Raw genomic sequence first — 13,535 nt, 5'->3', positions numbered from 1 at the left:
CAATATATAGCAGGTGAAGCATAATTCTAAGAGCCTGAGTATTTGCAATATGACAAAAGACCGGATCCAATCAACCCCTTGAGCATCAGCATACTTGCTAAAATGTAAACGGTTTTGACCAAAGCAATTGAAATTCACTACTGGTATTGGGATGCCATCAGTTTAGTGTCCTTGTATCTTAACACAGTGAATTAAATAAGGGAAGTTGCAATACATTTGCACATCTACTTCTAGTCAAATTTTCATGGACCACATGACAATGATAATTGCAATAATTAGTAAATCATTTCAAAAACGCAAATGAAAGAAAGGGATTTTTTAGTTCAGATAAACTTCACACTTGTCAAGATTGCCTAACACCATGTTTCCCCGATCTTAAAAAAATAAATAAAACAACAACAACACAAAACTCACTTTACCAGTAACATCTCCATTGGTCCCTTTATTATCCTTTTACTGTTAGAAATTAATAAGTACCTTAATACAGAAACTTTGGACTAATATAGACACTCTACATTCTGAAATTCTGTTATTGGCATCATCCTATTAAGTATTCAATTGACCAGATCCCATGCTCATTGTCATTTAGGAAACTAAACTTCATGTGTTAGTTTTAAACTCAGGGATACATTAGATGTGTCTTATGTAATGTTAATTTGTAAATATAAGGGAAAAACAGATCCAAGAAAATAAGCCACATTTTTGAATAAGGTAATAGTTATGATAGATATTACACTTATCCCTACCAATAAGCTGCAGAAAATTTTGACTAGCATGTTCCTTAGAGGTTCTATTTTATACAAAAGAAGTTCATGTCTTTTGTGTGTTTTATAGAAGTATATTGACAAATTTAACCACGCAAATAAGCACTGTTGTTGCACCTTGGTTTTCCAAAATAACTTGGCCTACAGATTCTTTTTCATTTTAAGACCTGATCTTCATGACCGTACCAGCACATCACAGGTAAGAAATGGTTAGATCGAAGTAAACAATTACGATGGAACCCTCTCATAGTATTGACAGTGGTCATCACACCAAGAATGGAGATACAAATATTAAATATCACGCATTTCTATTTATAAATTGCAATCCATAAAATTCTGTAACTTCGCCAAAAGTAAAGATATCTACTGACCTGCAAATGAAACATTGCTCAATTCTGCAGGCGAGAACACGAAACAAAGCCGGTATTAGTCAAAGAAAGTAACTTTACAAGTCAAGATCCATCAGATCTGAGAGAGATCTAACCAAAACAAACAGTACCTTCAGGAAGCGAGAGCAGAGGCTGAGACGAGCAATCGCACGAGCAAGGAGGACAAGACGACGACGAGCTCCCTAGGGCTTCGACGAGGTGCCAATAGAGAGGGGGAACGACTATGTAAGAGGCCAATCCGAGGCCCATTAGCAGCAGAATCGCCCTCAACAGTCTAGGGTTTAGAGCTCCCATAGCCCCCGCCATTGCTCTTCGATTTCTCTCTCCTAGGGTTTAGATTGGGGTTTGGGTATGAAGATGAAGTTTGTGTGAGTGGAGATCGGGATTAAATTGTCAGCGCCGTCGGCAGTGGCAGTAGATTCGTATGGTTTATTTTCTACTTCACTTTTTCATACGATGTAGTGATGAGATCTGGAGAAGGTGGGTGCGGTGACCATCGCTGGTGAAGTTAACTACTTGCGAGCTTGAAAATTCTGGCTGTGACATTTTAATATTTGCATATTGGGTCATCAAAAGTTGTGACTTGTTTCTTATAAATTAGTTCAATTACTACTTTTCATATATTTGTTGAAATAAATTACATAGTCGTGGTCTTTATGTTACATTGCTATTTATATTAATATTCATGTAAGGTTATAAATTAGTTACCAATTGTATGTATTTTTCTACAGAATACTCTGATTTTGCATCTTAAGAAATATATTTGGAAATATTAAACATTTGGAATTATTAATTCTCCCATGATGGTTGCTCCTCACTGTACTTCCAATATTTTATTTGTAGTTTAAACTTATAATTAGGCTTCTATAAGATAATAATAGCGGAAGAATTAGTGACTTATCTTTTTGGTTCATTCTCCAATAAGTGATCCATGAATTTTTTTTCCCTCTTCATTATAAAACTTTCTTTGAGGCCATGAATTCTGAAGTCATTTTGGTTTCTGTAAAATCTAAATATATAAAAAAAAGAATATTTTGATAAGTTATTTTTATTCACACTCATTTTAGTTATTTTTATTGTGAAAGTTATCATTGAAAGACAACAAAGTTCGTAGAGCTTTCAACTCTCATATCTTCATGATTGATCGAACCACTCGTCTTTTATATAAAAAAGAGAGAAGAAAAATAGTTAATAAACAACGTAGCAATATACACTAAGTAATTTACAACATATTATAGTTGGTCTTTTTTATCGTTTCCTCCAAAATATTATAGTTCAAGGTTTATAGGTAGACATGAGAAAAAGAGAACAAAATATGATGCAAGCGTTATTTATAATTTCCAAAAAAAAAAAGAAACATCCTTCGATATTTTACTGGTCGCGACTTGCAAACGACGTGAATTACGCAAAGCCTTTGCGCTTGAAGAACTTGCTTAAACTTACGGCGGTGACCACATCTAAAGTAGTGGAATTAGACCATCACTAGTCGTAAGTATTCTCAGTGCTTCCTTACTAAATAGGATCAACCTAACGCGCATCATTAAAATTCACCCAATCACTGACACGTGGGCCCCATCAAATCCATTCCAGCTGTCAAATAAAATCACACGCTACCTACCAGAAATGTCAACGGTCAGAACTCAGAATCTCCTCTCCCGCCCTCCACAAGTTCACCCCCTAATTCTCCGCCATCCAAAATGAACCGAATCAATTCCAACTCCAAAGTCAAAATCGAAACCCCATGGCCTCCAACTCCAGATCCACTCTTCACCGGCGTCCAGTCAACCCCTCGACCACCCGTTGCGCCGCCGGCGGACGTCTCGTCCCCGACGTCGACCCGCCGCCGAAGCCTCCGGCGATCCTTCAAGTCCTTTCTTTCGGCATCATCGTATTCTTGGCTTGCCTCCAGTTCTTGCCGGCGACTCACATTCGCGATCCCAGGAATCCCCTCCGCTATTGGATCCCTCTCGGTCCTAATCGGACTGTGAAGTCCGTAAGATTTCTGATTATTATTAGGGTTTTTCTTGAGTAGTTGAAGTTTTGATTTATGGGAGTGTAATGTGTTGATTTTTATTAGGAAAATGTGGAAATTGGGAGGATACATGTTGTTTCGTGGACGGATTGTTTGGATCTTCGCGCGATAGCGGTTCTTGTCAACTCTACTCTTTCCAGCTCAAGGTGCTTTAAACATTCTGTTAATGTACATTGGTGAATTTGATAATGGTGTAGATAATTCTTGAGCATGACCTCAAGTCGGAACTCGACCGAGTAGAGATTCGTTTTCTTTCATTTAATTCTGGTGAGGATTATATTTGCTTCCGAGTTCACACACTAGTGTCCTTAATTATCTCCAACCACGTTATCTTATGTTTATTCCGGTGTAGTTAATAGGATCTGTTGTGTATTGTAAAATCATCTTAAGGTTCACTCTCGTTTTGTTTATAGAAGCAACTTTTAACTTCGTAAAAAAATGCACTTCTTTTTTATCCTATCTCTCAGTGTACATCAATATATCGACCATAACAATATCAATTTTTTATAATCACCTTTTCAAAACATGTTGCTTCTTAACTACCCAACGTTATGATCAGTAAAAGTCTTGTTGGTCTATAAAACAACCCTATGAGTTTTTTTTTCAAAAAAACCCCCCCACAACTTGCTCAAGCTAACCATCTTGATAAACTATTTCTCATAAGCGACTTGTGCTGGGTTTTACTTTTGCTTTGTAATCTTGATCATGAACATTAATACACACTCTTGGTTGGGGGGGTGTATGTTTCTTCTGTAACAACCTTTTTTTGTTAATTTAGCTGGCTGGATTATCTTTGTGATAATCCATCCTTTTCTCTCAAAAAAAACTATTTCTCATAAGCTAAAATGATCCCTCTTAGGTATTTCTTGACCGCAAATATGTACTATGTGCACTTTCAAAAGTTTGCTAAAATAGGTTTTATGTACTCTGTTTTCGATCTATTATTTTTATTTTTTAGATTTAAGAGATTTTCCAACCTTTCTACTTTGAAAATTGTCTCTTGTCTAGTCCCACCAACTAAGACTGTCATCATCCAACCACACATAAACTATATGATCTTTTCCTGAATACACTACTTTTTTCTCTTATTGTTGTGTCTCCTAGTTTTAGTGTATACATAACTTTCATAATTAGCTTCCTTGGCAATGGCCAAATTTGCTTTTAGATACAATTGTTCCGTTTGTTAGTTTTTGCTCAATTACCCTCTTCCAAACTTTCGCAACATGGTTTATAAATTTGATACCATTCTATTTCAAATATATTGCTTGTTATATTATCAAAGCGTTGCGGTTGAATTTGTTTTGAAAATGTATCGTGAAATGATTATTAACTTATCACCTAGCCTTTTGTTTTGACTCTTTCTATTCTAGGAGAATATGGAGGTTTACCCCTTGATTTCATTAGCTAGAAGAACACACTAGCGAAATCATTTAACGTTTTGTGGAAAGGGCCTCTCTTGCCTACAGTTTCGTGGCGACGATTTAAAATTAATTTGTAGAAAGTTGATATAATTTTTATATTTTTGACATTCGTTGCTAAATCTACAATTGTTTCCTTGTGCTAGAAATGCTTTAATATGAAAATGTGGGGTTGAAAATTGGAAACGAGCATGGATAATATGATGATGACGTAGAATATGTATATTTTTCTCCTTTTCTTTTTCAGATCCCCAGAGAATATTCACTTCCATTTCTTTATACCTGAAGGTGAAGATGAGGAATTGTCCTATTACAAGTTGAAAGTTCTACTGCCTCATTCTAACATGGATATCATAGGGTAACTTAGTTACTTAGCCTCACTCCCTCTATCTCTATTTGTGTATATATGTGTGTTGGGGCGTGTGGGTATGGGTATAATGCTCTTATGCTCTTTTTTTACAGGCAAAAAGAAGTTAAGGAGAAACTACAAATTGCTCTACCTGAATGGAACCTGCTATGGTCCTCACTGGAGATTATACCTCTTGTAATCCCATTAATTAATCATTCCTGGAGCAGATATTTATACGTTTCCTCAGATACTATGATCAAGGTACTTCATTTTTCTTTTTCTTTCCCCGATTTATCTGACAGTTGGCTTCAATTTCTAAAAAAGTTTAAATCTTAGCCTCTTACTACATAAGTTCTGGACATTTATAGTTTCAAATTTTAATTCCCTACTGGAAAATCCCAAACCCAAATTATTACCAGGAAACTTCTCTCTGTTGAATGGTATTTGCCAGGAATATCTTCTTACAGGGTCTGTAATAAATTATCAGTACATTTTTGTACCTTGTGCTTTCTCTTCCAATCTATTTTCTTTAAAGCATATGCCTTTACTTGCATACATTTTGAGACCATGTGAATTGAGAGGTGGTACATATATTAATAATTCATCCCTAAACTTTTGAAGCATCAAATTAATGAGCAAAAAGAATAGCTAAAAGTAAGCTATTAATCAGACAACCCGAACTAATCATCCATCTAATCTGGTACCTGCTTCATTTGGCTTAGGTGGTAAGGCCACATATTAGTCTGATTTATTTTCAAAATACCATGAAGAAATCAATTTGAACTGGCTGATCTTTGGCCGAATGATATCCAACTTGGTGTTGCTCAAAACTAGTGCCAATTTAAAGCTTAGGAAAAAGAAAGAATGCATGAAAAAAAGATGCTGTTAGAAGTCAAATGTATGACCCTCAATCACCACTCGAATTTTGTAGTTTTGGCATAGTGCAAATTACTTTAAAATTGTACCACAACAACTTAGATTGAAGCCCATTTGCCATTGTATAAAGTGGAGTTTTAGAAGGAAAAAGTTTACTGCTGAGATAGCCTAGATTTTAATCTATGAAAAGGATGTTAGAGGGGGGAAGTTACCGCTGTGATAGCCAAGATTTAGCTCTATCATACATAAATTTTAAGTAGTATTTCTCAGAGAAGAGGACATTACTAACCGTATCCATGAAGCATCAACAAAATGAACACACTCAATGATGTTATTTCATTAAAGTGATTCTTGTCATCTCGTTCCTATCTACAGGGAAATGTTGAAGAACTATATGGTGTTCATTTGGGCCTTTATGCTATTGCAGCTGCTACGGACTGCAGCAGAATTTTGGGTAGTTATGTAAACATTGATGTTGTCAATGCCATACAAAGAACAGCTGCCAAAAGCTGGGTATCTGATGAACCTTACGATAAGAATGCCTGCACACCGGATTTCAGTTTGCTTTTAGTCCATGCAGAGAAATTGGATAAAGAGTTGATGAAAGCTATCTCGTGGTGGATTAAAGTTCTCAATCTGAAAGATGAGGGGTATTACATTCACAAACCTTTTCTGGGATATTTGTTTACTTAAAGAACTTGAATATGTTCATGCATGATCTCTCAAACAGCATATTTCTGCAGGAACATTAAGATTAATGCAGCTGTTGCGTTGGCGCTTCACAGCAAATATCTGAAACTTCCTTCTCTTTGGAAGATACATGATTCAGTTTCTTCAGGATTTCAAAATGAAACGAATGTTCTCCGCTATGATGGGCCTGCAAGGGTCTGCTCAGAAGACAAGAGACAACACCAAGAATTAGATACTAGCAATACATGGCGGCAGTATCTGAATCCAAAATCAGATGGTGTCTTAGCCCGTTAAAATTATCATTCATTTATCACTGCATGCAAGTGTTACTTTGTCCCTTTTCAAACGAAATTGTTGTGCTTGGAGCGGGAAGATGAAGATCCATGGAGGGTGGGCTGCAGTCCTTTACCTTGTGATTATAATCTGGCAAGTCTGTCTTCAGAGAGAAAACTATGAACATGTGACAATTTGTGATTAAATTAGCAGTGTGTGTGTGTGCGCGTGTGTTGTGGTTGTGGTTGTGGTTGGGAGGGGGGGAGGGATGCGTCAGAAACATGTAAATCATGTAAAGTGTATATGACTTGACCTGATTATAATTGGATGGCTTTTATTTGGTTCTTAAAAAAGTCTTGGTTCTGATTCCCAATTGCTAGTTACTTCCAACAATTCATGTATTGCACATTATTTGCTATAATGACAGATCTTTCTACACGGGAAAAGCAGAATTGTGCAAGTGATGGATGATCGTCATAAGTTTTTGGTAATAATGCAATTTCTCCTGTACTTTCCCAAGTTCAACTAGTCGTTTGATTTAAGCTCACACCCAGACATTTTTTTGGTAGGACCAAAGATAGTCTATATGACATTGGACGACAGATCAAGAAAAATATCACAATTGATGAGCTCTTGCCGGATGCACTAGTAATCCTGCAATATTCTTTCTCATATTACCATCAACGATGTATTATGCTCAAATATTGAATTTGAGGTCTTCTGGATCGGTCATGGTGTGGTTTTTACTTGTAGGGCTTTACATATGATTAGAGTGGCCTCCACATAACGAATTGGGGGAAAGAGATTAGTCTGTTGATAAGTACATCAGTTCTATGAGATTCTATTCATCGGAGGCTACTTTGGTCCTTTTACTTGTATTGAAAAGTTCAAACACAGAGGTCTTTATCACATCCTAGGCTTCTTCTGCTTTGTTTCTTTCATTACTTGAAGTCTTCGACACCCTCGAAGTCTTTGTAATAGAGGGGGAGACCTTAAATAACAACAAATTTGGTTACTTATTACTACTAGCTCATTGGGATTACCGTCTCATTCCTTTGCCCTTATTCCTTTACACTGCTGTGCCATCTTAAACTTTCCTCTTTGGCCTTCTTGCTATCATTTAGCAGAAAATTGTGCATGCTTATCCATTTAAATTTTTGTGATCACCATGCTTTAATTCTGTGTAGCCTTTGAAATTTAGGTGAAAATTATTTAACGAATTGTGTGATGACTTTTGGACAACCTTTAGTCAAAATTGTATTTCACCTTTAGAAGTCATGATGGAAATTCTGACATAGGTCTTTGTACATGATGAGTAGTTGATGGCTGAATATTCTGCCTAGCAATCCCATTTATATTATACTTCTTGAAACGTAGTTTGAAAATTATCTGGCAGCTTTCAGACTCTCCGGGGAAAACTTACTTACTTGGTTACTCAGTTGCCGTGCCTGGCAATTTAGACATGTTCGCCTTTCTACAGTCAACCAAGTCTTCCGAGAACCTCAAAGAAAATAAAGACTATTATTTTATTTTATTTTTGATTTTCTTGATCATTATTTTTCTGCAGAAACCTGCAGTGTGGCGGAGAACAGGTAAAAGTTTGTCATAAGCAACAGATATTACCATCTTAACTCTGTTGGCTCTTTGCTAAGTACATGCCTCAGATTGCGACATGCAAAGTAATTAAAAAAAAACAATTCCTATAAGTCTCCAGAGGGGGATCTACGCTTGCTATGAAGAAGATGCAACATGAGATTAAACTGTTTGGTGAGAAAGCTCTTGATCACTGATTGAAGCAAATAACAACAGTTTATGGTAGTTCCACAAAGGCAGAAACACTGAGAATGCCACCAAAGCGGTCTGTGAAAAATAAAGGCAAGGTTCGATGGAGCAAGCTCTACTCTTTTGCGTGCCTGCAGCCTAGTACGAAGGAGGAGCCTACTCTTCAACAGTTTGGTGGCCCTGGATTTACAAGGGTGGTTTTCTGCAACCAATCTCATTTTCAGAGGAACAACTCAAGTAGATATCCAAACAACTCAATCTCCACAACCAGATATAACTTTGTGACCTTTCTTCCAAAGGCATTATTTGAGCAATTTCGACGAGTTGCAAATGTCTATTTTCTTTTGACTGCAATCCTGTCGGTGACACCAGTGGCTCCTTTTTCTCCACAGAGTGTCATCGCTCCGTTGGTTCTTGTTGTGGGTATAAGTATGGCTAAGGAAGCACTAGAAGATTGGCGTCGATTTGTTCAGGTGCTTTTTCTTATCAAACGCTATCAGATCTTTTTGTTGTTGTGATGAATTAGATATCTTTGTTTTCATTTGGATCATTTTCCTAATGTTACAAAATATGAAATATACTTTAGCCCGTCTTATTGTACTAATATTAAGCCTATTTGAGATATGCATGCAGTATATATTCTCCTAAAGTGAAAGTGGGTGATCTTGATCTGCAGGATATTAAGGTGAACTCCCGTATGGTGAAAGTTCATGTTGGTAATGGAAATTTCATTAATAAACCTTGGAAAGAACTTCATGTCGGGGATGTAGTAAAAGTTGAGAAAGACCAATACTTTCCAAGTGATCTACTTATTTTATCTTCAAGCTATGATGATGGTCTTTGTTATGTTGAGACTATGAATCTAGATGGTGAAACCAATTTGAAACTTAAGAGATGCTTGGAGGTAACACTTCGTTTGGATACTGACATTGAGTTTGCAGACTTTAAAGCTACAATTAAATGTGAAGATCCTAATCCAAACCTTTACTCATTCATCGGTAACCTAGAGTATGAAAGCGAAGTGCATGCATTGAGCCCTTGCCAGGTGCTTCTTAGAGACTCGAAGCTCCGCAACACTGAATACATCTATGGAGTCATAATTTTCAGTGGTTGTGATACAAAAGCTATACAGAATTCGACTAAAGCTCCTTCTAAGCGAAGTCGCATTGAGAGAAAGATGGACTTAATCATATATATTTTGTTTTCTATGCTCGTTCTAATGTCGCTCGTTAGTGCTGTTGGGACTTGTGTCTTCGTGAAGCTTCATTTAGAGGATTGGTGGTATGTAAAGCCAGACGAGGATGACCCATTTTTTAACACAAAGGCACCTGGTTTGTCTGGTCTCCTTCAATTGGTAAGGGCTTTAATTCTTTACAGTTACCTGATACCTATCTCTCTTTATGTTTCCATCGAGATAGTTAAAGTGCTGCAAGCCGTGCTCATCAATAATGATATTGCAATGTATGATGAAGACACCAGCAAATCTACTGAAGCAAGGACTTCAAATTTGAATGAAGAGCTTGGTCAAGTTGAAATAATCCTTTCTGACAAAACTGGCACTCTTACATGTAATCAGATGGAATTCAAGAAGTGCTCCATCGCTGGAATATCATATGGCGGTGAGGTCAATGAGGTTGATGTAGCTGCATCCAAAAGGATGAAATTAGATATGAAAAAATGCAAATCTTCATCGGAGGCTGACCATGTAGGACTTGGGAATTTTACATTTTCAATAACTGAACCTGATACTGCAAGTGGAAGTTTCAGCATGCTTGAATCTTCAGCTGCTGATTTTAGTACCTCAAAAGAAATGAGTGAAATAAAGAATGAGATCATCCATACAGATCATGCGGTTAAAGGTTTCAACTTTAAAGATGGTCGGCTCATGAACATGAATTGGATAAAAGAGCTGAAGATTTCAGATTTAGCTATGTTTTTCAGGGTCTTAGCCTTGTGTCATACTGGGATACCTGTTGAACAAGATGAAATGGGAAAGTTCAAGTATGAAGCAGAGTCTCCAGAAGAAGTGGCTTTTCTGATTGCTGCACAAGAATTTGGGTTCACTTTTTGCTGGAGAACACAGTCTATGATGGTACTCAAGGAGCTTAATCTGTCCACAGGAGAGGAGGTTGAAAGGTGAGTTCAGGTGTTGTTACTTCCATTTTCTTGGATGTTGTTTATTTGAGTCTGATGCCAAGCTGCACATTTGCAGGCAATACACACTTCTGAATCTTCTAGAGTTTAATAGTTCACGCAAGCGGATGTCTGTCATACTGAAGGATGAGGATGGGCAAATATTTCTTTTATCTAAGGGAGCTGACAGGTTTGCCCTTTTACATCTACTATATTCAATCTTTTATCTGAACACTAGATTTAAATTCTTTATCATGTCTTTGTCGGATGATCTTACGGTAGTTAATTTGTCACTATTGAAATAATACAAATGATACCATATATATTTCCTCCTGGTAGAATCATTAAGCTTGGAAAAAAATTTCAGGTTGTAGTTTGTAGCAACATTTACCAACTAGAATCAATAACTTTGGAAATATTGGTGTTTGTATCCTTTTTACTGTGTTAGAGCTGAGGCATGAAGTGACTACAGAATGAAATTTTAAAGAAAGGTTGTGTACTTCATGTGGGTACTACTTTATTGTACCAATACTTATAATTGTTTCCTTTTCTTTTCAGTATCATATATAATCTCCTTGGAAACAAGGGTAAATCTTATCAAGAGGCAACACGTGCACACCTCTCAGAATATGCAGAAGATGGGTTGCGAACTCTGGCAATTGCATATAGGAGGCTGGAAGCTGTTGAGTATGGAAAATGGAATCTAATGTTTACTCAGGCAAAGACTACAATAGGTCCAGAAAGAGACGAGTTGTTGGAGTCTGCATCTGAAATGATCGAACAAGATCTCATTCTTTTAGGGGCTGTTGCTATTGAAGACAAGTTGCAGAAAGGGGTTAGTTTTGTTTTACTTTTTTCCCTCTTCAAATAATGGGTTTGTGCATTATAAAAATTAGACATCCACCTTGCATCTACAGCTTAATTTTATTTCCTATTTCCTTCAAAGGTAAAAATTGTAAAACCTGTAAATATTGCAAAATAGATATCATGTCAAGAAAAGCAACTTCAACTTGTTTTGGGAGGTTTAAATCTCTTCATTTATTTCTAACTAGCATTTGAATTTAGGTCCCTGAATGCATTGATAGACTTGCTCAAGCAGGACTGAAGATATGGCTACTCACTGGTGACAAGAAGGAGACTGCAATTAACATTGGGTACGATTGCACAGATTAATGAAGATGATCTTTTGTTTGTTTCTAACGAATGCTACATTTCTTGTTAAATCTCAGATTCTCTTGCAGTCTACTTAGAGATGACATGAAGCAGTTTCACTTATGCAATTCATCCAAATCAAACAGTAGAGATGTGTGTATATTCTAGTTTTTTTTTTATCGAAATCTTATATATGCTACTCATGTTTTAAAGTCTGATACTTCTTGTTTCAGATTTTGAAAGAGGAGATTTTAGCCCAGATCAAAACTGCACAGCAAGTAATTACTCAAGACCAGGATAGAACTACACCCTTTGCTTTAATTGTAGATGGTGAAGCTCTTGAACTTGCTCTTCACAATGAGGTCAGGAATTCTTTCTTAGGTTTGGCTGTTGATTGTGCTTCTGTCATTTGTTGCCGCGTGTCTCCCAAACAAAAAGCTATGGTAGGATTCTATCACTAGCCATTTTTGTTATACTTATATCCTAAACCTTTTTGGTGTTATGTCTCATTGGTGAATTTTCTATCATATAGATTACCAGACTAGTGAAGGAGTATGCTGGAATGACAACTTTAGCAGTAGGAGATGGTGCTAATGATGTTGGCATGATTCAAGCAGCAGATATTGGAATAGGAATTAGTGGAATGGAAGGCATGCAGGTAAATCCACTTGATGATCTAGTTACATGATTTCATTCAAAAAAAAAAGTATGTGTATATATTCTTATTGCCACAATTGATTTTGTTTCCCCTTTTCTGTATTTACTATATAAATGAGTTTGACAATTGATCCCCCCCACCCACCTTTACTATGTTTAGGCAGTCATGGCAAGTGACTTCTCATTGCCACAATTCCACATGTTGGAACGGTTACTCCTAGTGCATGGCCATTGGTGTTACAAGAGAATTGCCAAGATGGTGAATTTATTCACTTTAGCATCCCTAGCTCTTCTGAATATTTTTTAGTGGGTTCTAATCCAGTTGTTTTAACCTCATCTTTTTTTTCACCTTATTCTTGCAGATTCTCTATTTTGTGTACAAGAATGTAGCATTTGGCATGACTCTCTTTTACTATGAGATATACACTGGATTCTCCGCAGACCTCCTATACGATGATTGGTATATGATGTTGTTCAATGTTGTTCTTACATCCTTACCAGTTATAGCACTGGGTGTTTTAGAACAGGATGTTTCATCAGATGTCTGCCTTCAGGTATCTTTCTTGGTCATCTTAGATTTCTTATTATTCTAATATTCATCTCAAGGAAAAAAGAGAGGAGGAAAACCCAAGTCCCTTCTTTTATCATCTTAGCACTTCTGGTTAATCAGCACTCAAACTCAGTGCATTTCTTTCTTCATAGTTCCATGTATTATAAGATTTGATCTCTCAACCAATGTTCTAAAAGGCTCAAATGAGGCATGAAGTGCATGCTTCAGTACATGAGGAGCGAGTGTCTGCCTTATGCTACCTTTTACACTTTTTAGATGAAGCTTGTGTTACAAAGCAGTAAAAAGAAAGCTCCTTTTTTTAGTATATTACAATTATATGGTTGGATAGAAAATCGAAGGTGTCAGGGCTTTAAAATGTGTAAAAAGCAGAATATGACTTGGACTTATGCTAATGTAGAAGTTGTCTCTAATACAAGCACTTAACTTTTAATTTCCTCCAAGTTTATGGT

The 13,535-nt window shown here is 36.6% G+C and overlaps 2 protein-coding genes and 1 pseudogene across 2 annotated transcripts in view; 2 read left to right on the top strand and 1 right to left on the bottom strand.

Annotated features, from left to right (window-relative positions):
• Window positions 1-1,693, bottom strand: part of LOC109833101 — a 3,093-nt pseudogene extending 1,400 nt beyond the window's left edge.
• LOC109833100 lies at window positions 2,801-7,039 on the top strand. The gene is made up of 6 exons (XM_020400650.1): window positions 2,801-3,146; window positions 3,231-3,331; window positions 4,851-4,961; window positions 5,066-5,213; window positions 6,204-6,478; window positions 6,572-7,039. The coding sequence occupies exons 1-6, from the start codon at window positions 2,895-2,897 to the stop codon at window positions 6,810-6,812; spliced, it is 1,128 nt and encodes a 375-aa protein (XP_020256239.1). The 5' UTR covers window positions 2,801-2,894; the 3' UTR covers window positions 6,813-7,039.
• LOC109832102 (probable phospholipid-transporting ATPase 4) overlaps window positions 8,636-13,535 on the top strand; it is a 7,205-nt gene continuing 2,305 nt past the window's right edge. The window contains exons 1-10 of the mRNA XM_020399542.1: window positions 8,636-9,046; window positions 9,250-10,709; window positions 10,786-10,896; window positions 11,265-11,541; window positions 11,772-11,860; window positions 11,936-12,011; window positions 12,092-12,301; window positions 12,391-12,516; window positions 12,676-12,774; window positions 12,878-13,069. Of these exons, the coding sequence (XP_020255131.1) occupies window positions 8,636-9,046; window positions 9,250-10,709; window positions 10,786-10,896; window positions 11,265-11,541; window positions 11,772-11,860; window positions 11,936-12,011; window positions 12,092-12,301; window positions 12,391-12,516; window positions 12,676-12,774; window positions 12,878-13,069 (3,051 nt within the window). The remainder of the gene's footprint in view (window positions 9,047-9,249; window positions 10,710-10,785; window positions 10,897-11,264; window positions 11,542-11,771; window positions 11,861-11,935; window positions 12,012-12,091; window positions 12,302-12,390; window positions 12,517-12,675; window positions 12,775-12,877; window positions 13,070-13,535) is intronic.

Source organism: Asparagus officinalis, chromosome 3 (assembly GCF_001876935.1).
Source record: "Asparagus officinalis chromosome 3, Aspof.V1, whole genome shotgun sequence".
In the NCBI taxonomy this organism is placed as follows: domain Eukaryota; kingdom Viridiplantae; phylum Streptophyta; class Magnoliopsida; order Asparagales; family Asparagaceae; genus Asparagus; species Asparagus officinalis.
This window is presented reverse-complemented; position numbering and strand designations above follow the sequence as displayed.